The 19,180-nt window shown below is 40.0% G+C and overlaps 1 protein-coding gene across 2 annotated transcripts; it reads right to left on the reverse strand.

The window, feature by feature from the left end:
* Positions 1-365: 365 nt before the first annotated feature.
* LOC145777103 (ADP-ribosylation factor-like protein 13B) lies at positions 366-13,992 on the reverse strand. Of its 2 annotated transcripts, XM_082588394.1 has the most exons (9): positions 13,794-13,992; positions 13,042-13,169; positions 12,684-12,876; positions 11,391-11,496; positions 10,920-11,113; positions 10,071-10,110; positions 3,679-4,012; positions 2,046-2,234; positions 366-566 (listed from the first exon to the last, which is right to left on the reverse strand). In XM_082588394.1, the coding sequence occupies exons 1-9, from the start codon at positions 13,829-13,831 to the stop codon at positions 493-495; spliced, it is 1,296 nt and encodes a 431-aa protein (XP_082444520.1). In that variant the 5' UTR covers positions 13,832-13,992; the 3' UTR covers positions 366-492. The 2 variants fall into 2 exon arrangements, with proteins under 2 accessions (XP_082444520.1, XP_082444521.1); XM_082588395.1 differs by lacking the exon at positions 10,071-10,110 and having other exon boundaries at positions 3,679-3,842.
* Positions 13,993-19,180: the final 5,188 nt, after the last annotated feature.

The raw sequence follows: 19,180 nt of genomic DNA on the forward strand, positions 1-19,180 counted from the left end.
TGAAAACGCCGAAACGAGAACGTTAAAACCAAATTTCTCCGAGAAAAAGTGCTCTTGGGAATTTTTATGCTCTTTACTGTTCTTGTGTCCAACGACCAAAAAATTACAAATTCGCATCCCGGTTTAGATTCGCTGTGAAATGACAATGCCCGTCTAAAAATTGATCATCTCATCAACATACCGGCGACCAGTTGCAATCGCAAATAGCAGTGCATTTTTCCAAGTATCGAAAAATCCTAGCCAATTTAACGCCGACAATGCACAACCTGACGGATTTTGAAAGGAAGCACTTAGGGCTGAACTCATGATCATGCTTGAAGTGTCAAGGCATTCGCGTCAGAAAAATACATCCTTTGCAGAATAGTTAGGACGTCAGATATTTTATTAAGAAAATAAAGACATAAAAATTTAACGAAAGCAAACAGTGCAATGTGGTATTATTGCACCAAAATAAACAAATAAGTATAAAGCACCGAACAATGTACAATTGCTTCAAACAACAACATCATCGTCGTCTTCATCTACATTGGGTTTGTTCAACTTCAACGGCGGCAATCGAAAAGTACCTGAAAGAAATAAACTCACAAATTTGTAATAGTAATGTATGAAAAACTCAACACTAAAAAAAAGTGCAGCGATATGTTGTATTCAGAAGTAACAACAACCAAAATCAAACTAACAAAAGCTGGATACAATGTGCATTATTGTGTCATCATTAATATTTTTTGGAGGGATTCAAGTGTTTATGATGCAACACCAAAGTCTGTGCTTCCTAAGCTTATGGAAAAGTTTGTTGGACTTGCGACGCACACAGCGATTGGAATTTCATCATTTTTATTTATTTGTGTCTCCAGGCTTCATTTTAATGAGTTCTCATGCACATGTCAGGGATAATAATATGTGTAAAAGTTTTATTACCGCAATTGAATTTATATACGAAGCGTAATCATTGTGCGACGCCCTTGAAAAATTGAAACCACGCACAGCATGAGAACCTCTGACCTGGGTTGTTCAACAGAAACGCCAAAACTTTCAGTTTTCAATGCTGATGGCAGCAGTAGAAGTACAGCCTACCTACAGTATTTATTGGTCTTTTACTTAGGCGGTGGCTGAACAGCTTAATTGTATTTAGTCGAATATTAACAATCTTCTTGGCTTGGAGCCAATGCTGATATTCGTTACACTTACTTGCCTTTTATTATATATTTTTGATATTTTCTGGATGTTACCTAGGTGGTACGCGAACACTGTATCATGATAATTATGAATGATATAGTATGAAAGAATTAAATCAAATATAGTTATTACTATCTGAATCCTTAACAGCCTGTTTCACCTACACGGATCATCAGAAGGTACTGAAAAACATGCATTTAATATCTCTTCAGGAATTACCGATTTATTGCTTTTGCATGTTTTTCAGTACCTTCTGATGATCCGTGTAGGGGAAACAGGCTGTTGAGGATTTAGATAGTAATATTTGATTTAATTCGCTCTGCTTTGCTTTTTTGCTTAGCATTGAGCACTTTGTGTAGTACAGGGTGACCCAAAAAGATGCGTACCCATGTTTTATTCGATTTTTTTCACATTTGGAACACATCTTGGGAAAGCCATAAATTGACAGAAAAAGCTGAAACTCTGGTCAATGGTCTTCCATAAACTGAATAATGTGTGGTTGTAATTTGAAATAAATAGCTTTTCAATCAAAGTCACAACTGAAATTTTCATGGGTACGCATCTTTTTGGGTCACCCTGTACGAATAGTTTTCATTGTTTTATATTATGTATGCATTAGTATGAAACTGCTAAATGGTACGCAAATGAAAAAAAAACTTTGGGAATCACTGAGCTAGACGGCAACAGTTCATAAACTCGGTTTATTCTAAGCCATGTGCTCTTACCATTGCCAGTGCGGTACTGGAATTGGGAGTACAAAATATGAAGATGAAAACATTACAATTCACATGCAAACCAAATAAATTAATTTCAACGTTATAATTTTCTTTGCGATTCGTTAAATAACAGTAACTGAATAAGTTACTCACCACTCTTGCTAGAATCATCTTCTTCGAAAGCCATGTTAGAACTTTCACCTAAATCTAAAGGAGCCAATTTTCCTTTAATCTTCAATGGGGCCAACATTGTAGCGTTTGGATGCTCCATGCCATCGGCAAAGGGGAGTATTTTATTACTTCGTTTCGATTTCTTCTTCATCTTAAAAGGTGTAGAATCATCTGTAACGTAGCAAACATATTGGGAAAACAGGCCTCGAAATTCACGGCGGACATGTCCGCCGTCACAGCATGTGATGACTGTGATGTCCGAGGGAAGTACCATCTAGATGGGTCATATTTGTCCGCCGAGAAATAACACAAGAACTAGCGATACAAATCGTCATTGCATAGCACGAACAATTGTTGTGAGAATATAATTTCCCGCGCATCTAGAAAATGTGAATACTGTATCCCTTAGCTTCCATTCAAACAGGAAAACTTTAGATTTTTACGTTGCTTCAACGATTGATGACATTGAATCAGCGTAACAAAGGTAAATTCTTCGCTAAGAATCGATGAGAGTACCGGTAAACTAATCACGCGCAACAGTTTAAGTCTTACGTCACAATGTCTTGCTTTGATCTCCGAGTAATATCGATAAGGCAAGGTTGGTTACAAAATTAGATTATCCCAGTAGGCTATTACAGCAAGATGCAGCAAAATTTGTTAAGTTTTGGTATTACAGTAAGAAAGAAAAGGCCCAAGAAAAATTTACTTTCGCTCACATGACACGTAAAAATAAACCCAAAGAAAAACGCCTGTGAAACTTTAAACAGCAGAAAATAGTGGCGTTAGTGTAGAAGTTTCCCGACTCGTGCCCAAAGCATTGTGACGCAAGAAGCCTCAAGACTTCGTTCGGTGGAAGTTACGATAAGTTATGTTATCAGTTATGCGGCGTATTAAGCACTAAGCAGCTACATGGCGCTTTCACTCTTCCAAGCGCACGTCGTTGGTCTGATGATTCTATTCAGAGTGCCTTCGCTGAAATTTTAAAAAGCCTTCTAAACCGTGACTATTGCTATAGTTCTCAAACGGCAAAGAATTATCAAGATAAAGTGATTAAGCATGACGATCGACGCTAAACCGGTGTGTCCGCCGTGAAACTTAATTTGTCCGCCGAGATAGCTGCTCAGACCGGACACGTTTGTCCGCCGTCAACAAAAACGAATTTCGAGGCCTGGGACAATGTTGAGCTTGTTGAAGCAGAAATAAAACAAATAATAAAGGCACGTTTTCACTTAAGTTCTACGTCACAAGGTTGTTGTGGACCGAGACCAGCATTTTTCAACTTTTCGATTATAGTTGCCATATCAAATCATTCTCACTGTTGCACGCAAGCAAGAACACAACAAACAATTTTTGAAGTGTTTCCCAGCTGGCAGCACTGATGTCGTTCTTTGTTACCCGCCGGCCGCGGCAAGCAACACAAATAAATCTTGAATAAATTACAGCTAGTTGAAGCTGCTAACAAATTAAAAGTCTACGCAGCATTCTAAGATAAATGAAAATGCCAATCACTGCTTGACACAAAGTACCTTTTGAAAATGTGATCAGTGGCAGTTAGTAAAAAGACATATAATATTCTGCCGAAAAATACACATAAATGCAACACAGCATCACAAACCTTTCTCTGAAGTAACCGACATAGCTTCATCGGTAGCGCTAGAGGAACCGAGGGGACTGTCACGTACGATCTCGTTGAGTCTGTTATTGTGATTCCAACCGGCTTCTCGGTTGGAGTTGTCATGACGATGTGAGCCTCGTGGTTGGTCAATTGAACCTGGGAGACTGACATCAGAGTCATCGACGTCATCCAGCAACTCATCACCAAGACCGGACCTGGCGCTGTGAGCAGTGGCATCGCTTGGTGTGGCACGCTGGTCGTTTAAAGTGTGCGATGACACCAACACATTGTTCGTGTGGGTAGCAGTCATGTCTTCTGACCCTGCATTCTTGGCCTCTGTTGGTTTCATAATCTCATGCTCAGTTCCGATTTAATCATAATTGTTTATGCCTGCTTTCTGACCCTTTACGAAGCCCTTGTTTACATGGCGAGTTTCGGTCGACTGCGTTGCCCTTCCCAAAATAGGCTTTATGCACATTCCCGGATGTTGTCACCGCGATGATGTTTTGACGGCGAGGCGGAAGATTCGAAAGCAGTTTTATTTAGGGTTTAAATATTTATTATCGTGGAAGTCACACAGTATGTAAGTAACACTCTTAAACTAACTTAATGTTTATATTTCTATTCTTTGAAAGGGATCAGTAACTAATTGATATCGGATTTGTATCATACTGAAAGATCAATGTAGATGTAATTGCCTACTGGATTTGTGAAACCTAAATGGCTGCTGGTGCTACTGCTCAGTAATCTTTTATCCCTTTTCTCTGCTATACCCCTATGCTGGCCTAGTCCATTACTAGCGCTCAGTTTATAAATTCGTGACTTTGGATGGTGCTTAACTAGCCCTCTTATTCCACGCCCTGCAAGCTCCCTGGTCTCAGTGGGGCTAAGCCCTGTTAATTTTCTAGGTTTTGCTGTGTGTTGGGTCCCCTTTATTGTATTCTCTGTTTAATGTATGTGCGGTCCGCATAACAACTATTGGTCGCCAAATAGAATCAGTAACTCAACCTGTGGTGGTTACATCATATCAATTATTGATTTCTTGCGTACCCTGGTAGGCTACGGTACGATTGATTCATGAATGTGTGTAGTGGCTGCTTTTGCTGTGTGAGTTGAATGTCAGTCATTGAATTTCTTGTGTGAGGTTGCAGTAGTTTAGTTCGGTTAATTGTGGCTGAATGCGCATTAATTGATTCTACTCCAACTTACATAATTTTTGATTTACTGTTGTGATCAGTTGTAGCTCGCTTTGCTAGTTGTAAGCGGCTGACCTCGTAGGTTATTTCCGAAGGGAATTCCCCTGGTTATTTTTTGTTTTTGTTTACTGTTGTGTTGTCTGGCTTATCTGTAGCCTACATCTACTGTAGGGATATATTGCGGCTATTTTATTTTGTTAATACTTACTGGTAGTATTTGTTTTCATTAATTTTGTTGAACTCACTATGGATAAGCGCCATGCTGAGTTGTCTCTCCAATTGGAGGAACGAGAATTAGAACTGGAGCGTCGCGCTTTGCAGCTCCAACGCCAGGAGATGGCTTTAGAGCGCCGGGCCTTGGAGCTGGAGCGTCGACGTTTTAAATCTTCTCTGACGGGCGATGACAAGGTTGAGTCAGAGAAGGCAATAGGTGAGGGGAAGGGTTTACTTCGTGAGGAATCTGTATCTCGCCATGTGACTGGCGATGTCCCCCTGTCTAAAGACGCAGTTCCGCCAAAAACAGAGACAGTTGTCAATCTCGTTGGAAATGAGAGTCACAGTACTTTCGAATCTTGTCAAGGGGAACTGCACCGTAGCGACAAAGGGCTAGACGTTTCTAGCGAAAAGGACTTTGTTACCAGGAGCCATGCCGACATGGATTCGCGGTCTGTGTTGCCTGGTGAACGCGTCACGGCTTCGCATTGGAATTCGTTTGTGAATTATGAAGCCAAGCGTAAGGATGCTCACTTGGAGTGCCAAGCAGAGTGGAATGGCTGGAGAGCACCACACCAACCCATGATGATGGGATACCAAAGAGATTCTTATGGCCAGCACAGCGCAGACATGAGGTCTGTGCCTGGCTACCAAGGTGTTGGGAGGCACCTGCCCGTAAGGCATGAGTCCACAGGTCTGGATACCTCATTGCATCCGGCAAATTCACAAATTGAAAAGGTTGTCGGTGCATTGCATTCAATGGCAACTGCGGTCTGCCGCGCCCAGGGTGGTCGGGTAACAGAAGAGAGTAAATTTGATGGTACGCCAACAGATTATTATCGCTTTGTCCGATATTTTGAGAAATATGTCATTCGCGATGTAAACGATCCAGCTGCTATGTTGGACCTTTTGATCTCTTGCTGCACTGGGAGGGCACGACGCAGCATCGAGCAATGCATTGTCATGGAACCACCAAGCCTTGCTTACCACCATGCCCGTAACACACTGTACAGAAACTTTGGCATGATCGACAGTGTTACCACAGCCTTTATTGAAAAGATCATAAATGGACCTTCATTTAAGGAAGGGAACACGCAGGGACTATTGGATTTGTCGCGTCAGATGAAAGATTGTGAAATGACTTGTGGGGGGAGACTAGATTGTGGGTTGAACACACGTCACACCCTGACAAGTGTTGTGAGTCGTCTGCCACCCAAGTTGCAAGATCGGTTGATTGAGGTCTCTGTTGAAGGGCTTACATTTGCTCAACTGGCTGATCATATTTACCAGTATGCTCGGGTCCAAGGTGGATATTTGGCACAGGCTCTCAACAGAGACAAGATTCAATCGAACCAGGAAAGAAGAACCAAGTCAGGTAAAGGTGTTCTGTCATATGCATCACAGGGTTCAGTAAGGGGTGGACCTCATACTGCTAAGAGTAGCGTTGGTGCAAACTATTCTTCAGAACCATGCGATTGGAAGTGCCCTGTGTGTTCTAACGGACACCCATTGTGGCAATGCAGGCAGTTTCGTCGCATGGCTGAAGTGGACCGACAGCGGACAGTTAGAGCTGCCCAGTGTTGTTTTAACTGTTTAGAGTTTGGACATCGTGTACAAGAGTGCAAGTGGGACAAGAGTTGTAAGCTTTGCAAAGGAAGACATAACACTCTGCTTCACCGCCCTCAAGATGACAGGAGTGGAAGAAAGTATGGAGCCACGGAACCCATGAAACCTGGCCAGGACAGCAAAGAGGCCGGCTCCTCTACATCTTCCAATTGTACTTCTGTAGTAACCTGCGCTAGTTCGGGGCTGCGTGGTGCAAAGAGTTATATGGTACGTCTGAAGGTGGTACCGGTTACAGTTTGGAGCCCGGATAGAAAGTCACAAGTCGATACTTATGCCTTTCTTGATGAAGGCTCAGACACCACCCTCTGCACAATCGACTTGATGAAGCGGCTTGGGATGACAGGCAAGAGTGTGGATTACTCCATTTCAACTATGAACGGCGTCAGTCAACAACGTGGTTACAGGCTGCAGGGTCTGTATACACGTGGCATTAAAGAATGTAAGGGGATGGAGATTGATGCTGTATTGGCGGTTCCGGCATTACCTGCTCTGGATGGAAGTATTCCGAATGCTGATGATGCTAGCATGTTTCCAGATGTATTGCAAGGCGTTGACATCCCAGAGCTGGCTGAAAAGTCAGTTGACCTTTTAATTGGTGCTGATGTGCAGGAAGCACACTATATGCATGCGTTTCGCAGAGGCCGGAATGGTGAACCAAATGCCATTCGTACTGGCTTGGGTTGGACATTGAGTGGTCCTGTGGGACATAATAGTTCCAAGGCCTTGGTGCATGTTAATTTTATTCACTCTGGTAGTGACATACTGCATCGTCACATGCAGCAAACCTACGATCATGACTTCAATGATGTTGGTGATCCAGATGAACTTGCCATGTCCATCAATGACAAACAAGCGCTGACTTTAATGAAAGAATCGGTCAAAAAGGTGGAGGGACATTATCAGCTAGGACTACCATGGAAAGATGAGGAAACTACACTCTCTGGCAACAGAAAGTTTGCCGAAAAATGCTTGAACCACTTTCGGCGTAGGTTTGGAAAGGATGACGAGTTCTTCGATATGTATAGTCAGAAGATCAGAGAATATTTAGACAACGGGTATGCACAAAGGATGCCACATGATCAATTGCCTCAGACCAACCGAACATGGTACCCCTCTCATCATGCTACCGGTGAAAAATTCCGCATTGTCTTCGATTGTGCGTCTAAGTTCAGGGGCACTTCTTTAAATGACAACCTACTTCAAGGCCCAGACCAAACAAGCAATCTGATTGAAGTTTTGCTTCGCTTTAGGGAAAAACATCCAATGATCTTGCCCAGCCGACACCATGTGACGCGCCATGAGTTTTTTCATGTTTGTGGTGCCCATTGCGGCGCGCTTCATACGCTTAGTGTGTGTAGGGAGGCTTTTTGGGTGATTAAAGATCATTCTACTGTGCGTTGTGTGTTGCGTGAGTGTAGAGTGTGTCGTTTGAGAGATGCTACAGGGGGTCAACAAATCATGGCACCACTTCCAAAATGTAGGGTTACCCCTGGTAGACCAGCGTTTGCTTGCACAGGAGTGGACTATGCAGGGCCGTTTATGACCAAGTCTGGTAGAAGCATGTCCAAACGTTACTTGTGTGTATTTACCTGTATGGCCTCTCGGGCTGTACATTTTGAATTTGCTTACTCCCTCGACACCTCCTCATTCCTTCAAGCATTTCAAAGGTTCGTAAATCGAAGAGGCATGGTTGAAGAACCCATAAGTGACAACGGCACATTTGAAGGTATCAAACGGTGGAACCTTTCCCATATTCAGAAAGGCATCAAGTGGTCTTTCAATGCCCCATTGGCATCACATAGAGGTGGAGCCTGGGAGAGATGCACCCGATCTGCCAGGAGAATTCTGCATGCCTTGGTCAAGGACCGAACTTTGAAGGATGAAGACCTAATAACACTTGTTACCGAAGCAGAACACATGATGAATGACAGGCCGTTGACAACAGTTAGCGACGATCCCGAAGACTTGGTGGCTCTGTCACCTAATAGCTTGCTACAAACCAAGCTTGATGCAAGCATGCCATGTGATATATTTACATTTGCTGACAGTTACCGTAAATCATGGCGGTTAGTTAACTACCTTACCGACCAGTTTTGGCAGCGTTGGTCTGCAGAATACATAACATTATTGCAAACCCGTAGCAAGTGGCAGAAGCCAGTTCGAAATCTCGCCGTTGGCGACGTGGTCTTGGTAATAAATGACTGTCAATCCAGAGGGTCGTGGCCCAAAGCGAGAGTGACGGAAGTGTTTCCAGCTCAAGACGACTTTGTACGCACGGTTCGTCTAAAGACTGCGATTTCAACCTATGGGCGTGATGTTTGAAAGGTGTGTCTTTTGGAAGCAGACGTTTGAATCGATTTCCCTAGATGATTGGACTTACTGATAGAGACAGTTTTATTATTACGCGCGCGACGCGAACATTTACGTAACTTAGTGTATGGTATTGTTGCTTGTGTTTTGTTTCCAATACGTTTGCCTAGCTTTGCTTTTGTGTTCAAAACGACCTCAGGGGACCCACTTCAGAGATCGTAAATATTTTCCATAGTTATGCGACATTGTACATTTGAAACGTTGTATTGTCTGAACAAGCTCATGTAATAAGAGCCTTCGATTATTTTTCTCTTGGGAAAAACAGCTACTTCTACCCCAGTAATGTTTTTGAGGCCGGTATGTTGGTTTCATAATCTCATGCTCAGTTCCGATTTAATCATAATTGTTTATGCCTGCTTTCTGACCCTTTACGAAGCCCTTGTTTACATGGCGAGTTTCGGTCGACTGCGTTGCCCTTCCCAAAATAGGCTTTATGCACATTCCCGGATGTTGTCACCGCGATGATGTTTTGACGGCGAGGCGGAAGATTCGAAAGCAGTTTTATTTAGGGTTTAAATATTTATTATCGTGGAAGTCACACAGTATGTAAGTAACACTCTTAAACTAACTTAATGTTTATATTTCTATTCTTTGAAAGGGATCAGTAACTAATTGATATCGGATTTGTATCATACTGAAAGATCAATGTAGATGTAATTGCCTACTGGATTTGTGAAACCTAAATGGCTGCTGGTGCTACTGCTCAGTAATCTTTTATCCCTTTTCTCTGCTATACCCCTATGCTGGCCTAGTCCATTACTAGCGCTCAGTTTATAAATTCGTGACTTTGGATGGTGCTTAACTAGCCCTCTTATTCCACGCCCTGCAAGCTCCCTGGTCTCAGTGGGGCTAAGCCCTGTTAATTTTCTAGGTTTTGCTGTGTGTTGGGTCCCCTTTATTGTATTCTCTGTTTAATGTATGTGCGGTCCGCATAACAACTATTGGTCGCCAAATAGAATCAGTAACTCAACCTGTGGTGGTTACAGCCTCAATGCCGTTAACTTTGTCTGCCGCTTCTTGAGCTTCTCTACAAATATGAGAACGGGTGAAGATGAAATAATTCGCGAGCAAGCAGTATACGTTCAAAGTTTACACAGGATACAGATTTGATTTCGTGTATAGTCAATTACATTTAACCGAACCCGACCCATGTAGAGTTTAACTTTAGATGAACGTGCATGACAGTTTAAAAATGTAATAAGCGGTTGAGAGAAATTCGCGTTGTTAGTTGATGAATATTTCATTTACTTCATTTGAAATTTATGAGTTTCCAAACTACACCAACTTATTGGCGTCACAGCGCAAACATAAGTTTGTTTGCGAAGCACATCAATGCAGAACTATCGCAGCCAGAATGACAGGGGTAGTCCTGTATAGTGTTAGGGGTTAATTGGCTTTTTTCAAATCCAAGTCTAGCCGTGATTTTAGGATACAACAGTATTTATTCTAAGACCTCCGGTAAAAAAATTTGACCAAGTTAATTTTAACCGGGCTAATCAGCATCTATACTTTTGCAGCTCCGCTTTTATTTTCATCTTTACAGTTCTATACAATGCTTATAGTAATGTAAACGGCAAAGTTAACGGCAAATGTAAACGGCAATAAGTAATGTAAACCTCTTTGCTTGAAAATGTATGGAATGATTGCAAGTAGTACACAAAACAAAAAGAACTAAAAAAAAAAAACGATGACTAAAAACAGTTTAACACCACTACCCCTTTAGCACTAGGTAGCATGTACAAAATAGAAATTAAATTACGTATTCATTTCCTACAGACTACGATGAAGTTTTTTTAGTGATCTTATGATAGATCTTCTAACGTAACATCAGTCTACCTTTCCTCTCTACGTCTTCGAACGCGCTCTCTGCGAGCTTCCATCTCCACTTCCAACTCCGCATCCCGTGTTTCAACATCAGCTTGGACGCGGGAATTTAATTTGTCGTAATCTTTTTCTACCATGCTTAGAAGCCACGTCATTCCATTTTTGATTGATCGGTCTTTTTTGTGCAACGTTGCGGCACACATTTCCTAAAGTTGAGTTAAATAACTAAAAAGTATATCGACTCCAAACAAACTTCAACAGCACTGTGCCACACCAGATTGCAACAGTGCATCTTTATAAAAAGTCTTAAGATGGATATTAAAAGTTTATGTGTCACATCTTGGGTGATTATTTTTCTAATTAGGTTTAGTGAAGTGTTTCATAGCAGCAGTGCACTACACTACACAATATAACAACAGCGATTGATGTAACGCCAAACCACGTAGAAACTTCTGTGTTTTCACATACGCTTGAAAAACTTACCACTTTACAAAAGGTTTTATGTTCATTTACAATTGCTTCCAAATTAAGACGATCTCCAATATCAACTTCATCTAAAGCGCCCTGTTTATCTTGTTTGTTAGCAAACCTAAAAATACGAAAAGACTCGTTTCATAACACAGACTTAAATTGTAAGTGGTCCACGACATTTCGGTGTAGCCTCAGTTTACGTACGGGCATTTAGGTGGCAATTCAAGTATCAAACAATTACTAAAAAATACGGTACACTAAAAATGTCGCACCTTTACAGCTGTCCTGTGGAGTGGAGATGAATGAGCACAACCATGTTTAATAATAAATGTTGTATACAACTCGCTAAACGCAGAGGTTTTTCTCGATTTAATGTAGTGGCAATTTCTATGTGAGCTCATAGGCAATAACTAAATAAGTTTAAACAGATCAAACAAAACTGGACATTGCAGTCCAATCTACTCTAGTAGTCGTTTGATGTAGTGCCGAAAACATTGCCCATCTGGGGCTGAAGGCAAGACGTCGAATAATTATGTTGTGTAAAAATAAGGTGCAAGGAAGGTAACGTGGCATGGCTGTGGTGCTGTCGTCATTGATGTAAATGGCTGAGTTTTTTTGTGCACCTTATTTTGGAACAAAACCTTTGGTACGTTCTACGCACGTGTAGTGTAATTCTTTTGTATGAAAAGCATTTGTTCAATGTTCACCTAACAACCTGTAGAACAGAAACTTTGAAACTTGCTCAAAATAAACAATCAAATTATTGAAGATTGAGTGTGGGCATCACCTGTCCGTCAAATATACCGTGCAGCATCGGCAACCATACGTTCGATAAAATATATTATACTGCAAGTGAACTAGTCATTGCTTGACTTCAACATGATCATACGACAAGTCGACAATGTGAGAATGCCAAAATATCGTGTTCCAATGTCAGGTGCAAAAATAAATCGATCTAATCTAAATTAGTCATTACAAAACGCAAATAGTCATTATATATGTATTCTGTGGAGGAAAGTAATTAATGGTATAGAATAGGCAATTTCAAGGAATAGAATAGACTATTATAGGGCTGTTATTTCAGTACATAGATAATTTTCTTTGAAACTAAAACATTCAAGCTTTCTGCGTTTGCGACAAACAATTCTTTGTCAAGTTGCTACCTGACACAGGTTTTAACTTCCATGCGACACTAACTTGGGCTCCAATCACAGTCACCATTGCTTAATGCTTATTCAAAACAAACAACCAAAAAACTGAATAAATAAAACATAACTAATATAGTTAACAACTCAGCATATTTACAGCAGCAGAGGCTTCTCTTTGATTAAAGAATTACTCAACAGCTGAGATAGTTCATTTTTGCATTCTTCAAGGCGTTCAAGATCAGATGAGTCGACCACATATATGACGGCATGAACTTCCGCAAAATAATTCTTCCAAATATCACGGATTCTTTTTCCGCCTCCGACATCTATCATTGTAACATCAAAGTGTCCTAAACAATTGAAAAAAAATAGAGCGTAAGTATATTGTATATGTTAAATCAAAAGTGGAAACAGCCAAGAAGTTTTTTAAGTAAATACGTTAAAGAAATAATTTTAATTTTTTAAATTGCGAAAATACTAATTATCTAAATCAGGAGTGTGAAAAACAAACTAACCAAATTTAAACTGATCAGATGAGTATCCAACTGTCGGGGCTACGTTTTCAATCGATGCTCCTTGAACTCTTTTAGCAGCTGTGGTCTTTCCAGCATTATCTAATCCAACTATAAGAACTGATGCACTTCTGTTGAAAAATGTTTAAGGAAATTAATATCATTTATCGACTTGCAGCGAACTTGATGACCTTTTATTTAGACAAAACATAATCTAAACCAGTAGGCTTCAGATTTAGATTAATGCAATATACATATCTTGTCGAATGTAGATTATAAAAATACAACTCATACTAAAAACTTATTATAATCGGACAAATAGTTATCAAAGTGTCAGCTCTGGAACATTCTTTTGCAACGTTACTTTTTTGAAATCTTAAACTCTGATTCTAATGATTTTTCTGTTTAGTTTCAAGTTGTTTTGATTGTAATGTACATTCATCAGGTTTTAAGTGCAACAGCATTTCCAAAAATGAGAAAAATAGCACTACTGTATGTGGTTACATAATTTTTTTAATTTTGTTGTTCTACAAAACAATAGAATGTTTCATTGATGAAGATGAAGTACATCACAAAACAAAAATACACATGTAAAATTGGCAATGTATGTATATATAGACAGATAAGATCCAACTTGCATTCAGAAGACCGTAACCGAACAACATACAATTTTTTGATCTCATCAACAGTTTTCAACAAGGTACAACGTCAACAAAATATTGTTTTAGATTAAAAAAACTGCTATGTGGACTTACTTTCTTTTTTTTCCAAGTGACCTCAAGCAGTTACCCATTAATAAGCCACGGTAATAGTATTGAGTTCCAGAATCTTAATGCTTCTTTACATCAGAGAGAGTCAAAAACCTTTCAAAAACAGTTTTCACCAATCTTATCAAAGTAAATGAATTCAATTCTTCACACCCAACTATAGTAATGAAGTACAGAGCAACACTACATAAATCTAACGAAACAAATCAATTATAATTTATATGTACAGAATAAGATGATTATTCCATTTCAAACAAGTTTCCAATATGTACAAGTGGAGTTTGGCTCTCCACTGTCTCCAGTCGACTTGCAAATGTGGCACAGAAAAAAAGTTGCTGATTATGTCATTCTTACATGTCCCATTTACAATTTATCAAATAGAATGCACAGTGTGACAGCATTGGACAAAGCTACATTAACTTGGCTTTCCATCACCTGCCCGAAATTTAAACAATCATGTCTCATACGAAAGGAACTCTTCAAATTCTGACTTCTTTCTATTAGACAACTTGCACTACGGTTAGGAAATATTTTACATTATATTGAAGTGTTATATTTTTTCTGCAATGCTGGATATTGATGTAGTCATCACCATCAGTCTTATTTAAAGTGAATCATACAGATGAAGTGCTGTGCGCAATCGCTCTGATGGATGTAGGCAAGCAAGGTTTCTGAAATAACCATTTAAGGAGTTACCATACCTACCGTATGACTAGTTTTTCAAAAAAGCTCCTATCACAGAAACTTGAAAAACTTTCGTGGCATTTTAAAATAATTTCGGTAAAAAAATATCAACACTTCTCTGATTCAAAAACGACTTGCAAACTTGGAGTGGTGAAAGTTAAAGACGCCATTTAGTCCCTAGAAACGGGTCCACGTCTTTTAGGCGCAGACAGTTAGGCGCCGGTCAAATAGGCGCGCACACTGTGGCGTCAGGATATTTAGGTGCAGAGCACTGTGGCGGTCATTTATTTAGGATAGGTGATATTCCTAGTAAAGTCTGCAGATTGTATGTGTATAAGCTCAGGTTTGGCAAAACCTAGTCATGGTTTTGATGGAAAACTAAGTTACTCTTTACTCAAGCTACCACTAGCTTATATAGGCTATGGTATATTTTTTACTGATGTTTAGTGTAGTTATTATTTAACTTATATTACTAAAAGTGAACTCAGTCATGTTCGGAAACTTGAATAATTTATTGATAAAGCTTTCGCCGACGCAAACCTGGACTAACAACAAATAAATGCCAAACACACCCATTAAAAAACAATATATTTTTCTGTTCAATATAACATTTTGTGTGAAAAGCATTACCGGTTTAAGCAGCTTCACTCACCGTGCGAAGCCATGACACATTTTGTGTGAAAAGCATTGCCCTACCTGCCAAGCTGATACAATCTGCAGACTTTACTAGGAATAGCACCTAACTGAACGGGCGCCACAGTGCTCTGCACCTAAATATCCAGATGCCACAGTGTGCACACCTATTTGACCAGCGCCTAAAAGACTTGCTCCCCTACAAACTGTCAAGTAGACAACTCTTTTCACTCAAATGAAAACATAAAAGACTATGTTCTACACGTGAGACACATTTTTGCAAAGAAAAACAAAAAAGTTGCTTATTCCAATAGATTCTCACTGTGCAGGCTGCAACGTTATCTCGTTAGCCGTTGACCAATGCTACCACAGCAATTTCAGAAAAAGCACAAGATTTGGATACAAAAGCACAAGACTGCAAAATTGAACCTTTGCGACCTATTTTGTGCCAATTTGAAGAATAACATGACTCTGAAATCAACAGTTTAGGGAAGATACATGCTTACTAAATCACTGTTCTCTTTCGATTTAATTTAATATCACAAATCTTACAAAAGGCTACATATCTATTATATCAGTTTTGTTTTCTTGTATCAATCTTTTAAAATCAGGATCATTCAACCATTGACGATTAAAAGGCTGTTTATAGCCTACCGTACCACTTTTTGTTTTGGGACTTGGTGAATGATTGTCATTATTTGATGCTGATACACCGGTACTCTTTTCGCTGCTCTTGTTGTCTAGCAACACAACCTCTGAGTCTGCCGACGAGCACATAACGTACTCTCTTCAGATCAAAGTTTTTAGCTAATCTTGGCAGAACGGCAGGCTTGATAACTCAATGTGTAAAATTGGTCAATATGCCTAAGCAGTAAGTATGGTACCAGAAACCTAGTAGTCACCAAAACCTTTTAGTGCCAGTCCTCAATTCTCTACCAAACACAAACCATGGTAGCAACGGTTAATTTGACTTTGATCAAAAAACACAAGATTTAGCCAAAAATTGATCGGAAAACACAAGAGCACAAGATCAAAAGAAAAAGCACAAGATCTTGTGCTAAAACACAAGCCGTGGCACCACTGCCGTTGACTGCTGAGTGCTGACCATACGTTGTCACAACAGACAAACTACAATAATACAACTCTCTGTTTTCAGCGTTGCCAGATATCCAGACTGAAATTTCCCCAGCAAAGCTTTAAATGTTTTACAATTCAAGCACAAACCTTTGTTTTCAAAAACATGCCTTCACGTCTGTTGGAAACAAACTTATATTTCAAAAAGATTTCATTGTTACAATTCCTTTGATAAATACGTTATATTGACACTTGCACGCTGGTTAGTCGACGTTGGATTCGTGCGAGAGTGGACTCTCTCGATGTTGGATTGCTGAGCGAAGGCAAGTCGACCCTTCTGTTCCCTCAAAACCAACTTAAGTTTGTGGTCGTAATTTTTCAGGGGTTGTGATATCAAAGTGGAGCATAATCTCGAAAGCGAATTTAGCTGCTTCGTTCTGTAGGGAGCCGTGATGAATATACAATATACATTGTTTTCAACCTTGTGCAAAATGTTTTTCTGTAATATTTGCGTTCCTAAAAAAACTCACCTGTTGTGAACAAAAATAATTGACAAATAGTTTTCCACCAAATAACCCACCGCAGCTTTCACCAGTAATTCTGTTCAATAGCGATTGATGGCTTTCTAGTTTCTCCGATTTTGCAAAACGTTACGTTATGACGTCAAATCAGTAATTTCATCAACAATAACTTTTAAGAAATAGCGTCAGTTTCAAGTTGCTATGAGGTAAACAACTATTCAATATCTCCGCAATTCACCTCTATGACGAAATCTTACCATGAGTTCACCCTTGTTGTTTTACAATCGTAAACATATTGTTGAAATTTGGCAAATTTAAATTACCGGTACGAAACTACTTGTCTTTTAATTTAATCATTCTAAAAGTGCTTTATATACCTCCACACAAACAAGTTTTATACACATCATTTTATTTCCAAATTCAAAATCTATTCATTCTAAAAACACCAATTCAAAAATTGGTTTTCTAAATTCTGCAATTCGAACTCACAAATAAAGAAATTCCTTGAGATTCATTTCGTTACCCCTGTGTCAGTGTCATCAGAATGTAGTTACGCCAGCAGCGGTTCTACTGTTAGCAGTGGATTATAAGCAAGTTAAGAAAACCTGCATTAGTGCCCCGAAGATCGAACTCACGACCTTGAAATTAGAATTAAGGAAGTTCCACAAGCTCACTCGTAGGCCTACTCACAGAGGTTTTGAACCATTGACAAGCCCCTTTTTCTAGACCTCTGCTATGTTTGTCATATATTGTTTTTTTTGTTGTGATGGTCAAAAATAAAAACAAACTGAACTGAAGGTACTTAATCAGATGCCCTTTAATAGAACCAAGGATATCTAAAGGGAATATGAAGGCTCACAGCGATTGCCTTATTCTAACATTACCAGGGCGGTAGTTGGTACCACGTTAAACATACGTTTTTTTTTAAATTGCAGTAAGTTTTTTAGTAGGCTACGGTGGGTAGCCTACACTGCAGGGCTTCCCAAACTGGGGGTCGCGACCCCCAAAGGGGTCGCGTAACGAACTTCAGGGGTCGCAGAAAGTAGCCTATACCAATTTGTTATTAACTTCATTAAGAGTCACACACTCAATAGCCTGCCGTATTTTTGAAAATTTATGAGGCGACATGGAATCGGAGTTAAAAACTCTGTTACTGCATCATGAAGTGGCTTTCAAAAATCAAAGCTTTAAAATTGCCAGCCAATTAACGTTGAAAACTGAAATCGTGATTTTTTTCAGCAGAATAAAATTCAGTCTTGATCCACCATTTTCGCATCTAGCTTCTGGAATTATGCCAAATGTCAGATTTGCTCAAAAAACTGAACGAATTTAGTTTGCCCTTCCTAGGAGAAAACATCAATATTTTGCATTGAAATCTAAAATTGATGCGTTCATCAACAAATTGAACATCTGGAAACCAAAATTTCAAAATGATTTGTTTGAAATATTCTCACTTCGCCTACTGTTCCAACCTAAGCAACATTGAAACTGCCTTGAAACCTGCTTTAACTAACATTGAGCCACGACTGGACTTGCTTTGTAGCAGATGGCAGTCACACCCATTCACACTGAAAACATGTGTTTGCTTTTTTGTTTTGTTTCCAGTAGGCTACCAATAGACTTCGTTGTAATGATCAGAAATAAATAAATTCAAACTGAACTGAGTGCCGGAAAATAGTTTTCGGTTTTCATTTGATCTAAGCTTTTCTTCTTCATCGTGTGTCACACGGCCGTAGCCTGCATGCATAGCCGAGTGGTGAGAGGCCTGGAACGGCAATCGAAAGGGTGCCGGTTTGACACCGCTCAAGATAATGCAGCTGTGTCTTTGGCAGGACACTTAAAGACATGCCTGAAGGTGGACATGAAGATTGGCTTCCTTGCCTTCCCGTCCACTTAATCTAAATCTTCAACCACCAGGTGTAAGCCTGGATACGACAAACAAAAAAACAAACGGCCGTAGCCCAGAGCACCACGCAAGCTCTTGCTCTATCTTTGAATTCGGCCAAATCCTATGCAGAGCACCTTTCCTTTAGGTCAGGGCATTCGAGTAGATGTTGCATTGTTTGCTCCTGTCCGCATTTGCAACTTGTGCTCCCCATGGAATACGTCTTGACCTATTGGGACAACTGAGGCAAGAAAACTTTTTATTTACTTCAGACGCCGGTGTGCTGGAGTCTGGCCATACAGTGGGTGTCTCAAATCCATGTCCTGGCAAGATCTTTCCTTTCTGCTGGTCACGCTTATTCTAATGTTGGGGAGAGCAATTCCAGACAGAATGTGCAGCGACGTGATGTTGGCTGGTTTGAGACAACCTGTAATCAAACCAACCAACATCACGTCGCTTCTCAATAAATATCACAAATGTACATTTCGTATTGTTCGTCATTTTAATCGTAAGGGGTCGCGAAAAATTTTAGGAAATTAAAAGGGGTCGCGAGCAGAAAAGTTTGGAAAGCCCTGGCC

This window comes from Aplidium turbinatum, chromosome 9 (assembly GCF_918807975.1).
Source record: "Aplidium turbinatum chromosome 9, kaAplTurb1.1, whole genome shotgun sequence".
In the NCBI taxonomy this organism is placed as follows: Eukaryota; Metazoa; Chordata; class Ascidiacea; order Aplousobranchia; family Polyclinidae; genus Aplidium; species Aplidium turbinatum.

Bases quoted from the DNA above. Each gene is read 5' to 3' on its own strand.
- LOC145777103 (XM_082588394.1), bottom strand. From the start codon at position 13,831: ATGGGTAACTGCTTGAGGTCACTTGGAAAAAAAAGAAA. The intron at 10,111-10,919 runs GTAGACTGATGT...TCATATTTGTAG, and splicing joins CGAAGACGTAGAGAGGAAAG to AGAAGCTCAAGAAGCGGCAG. The intron at 2,235-3,678 runs GTTTGTGATGCT...GCTACGTTACAG, and splicing joins GTCGGTTACTTCAGAGAAAG to ATGATTCTACACCTTTTAAG.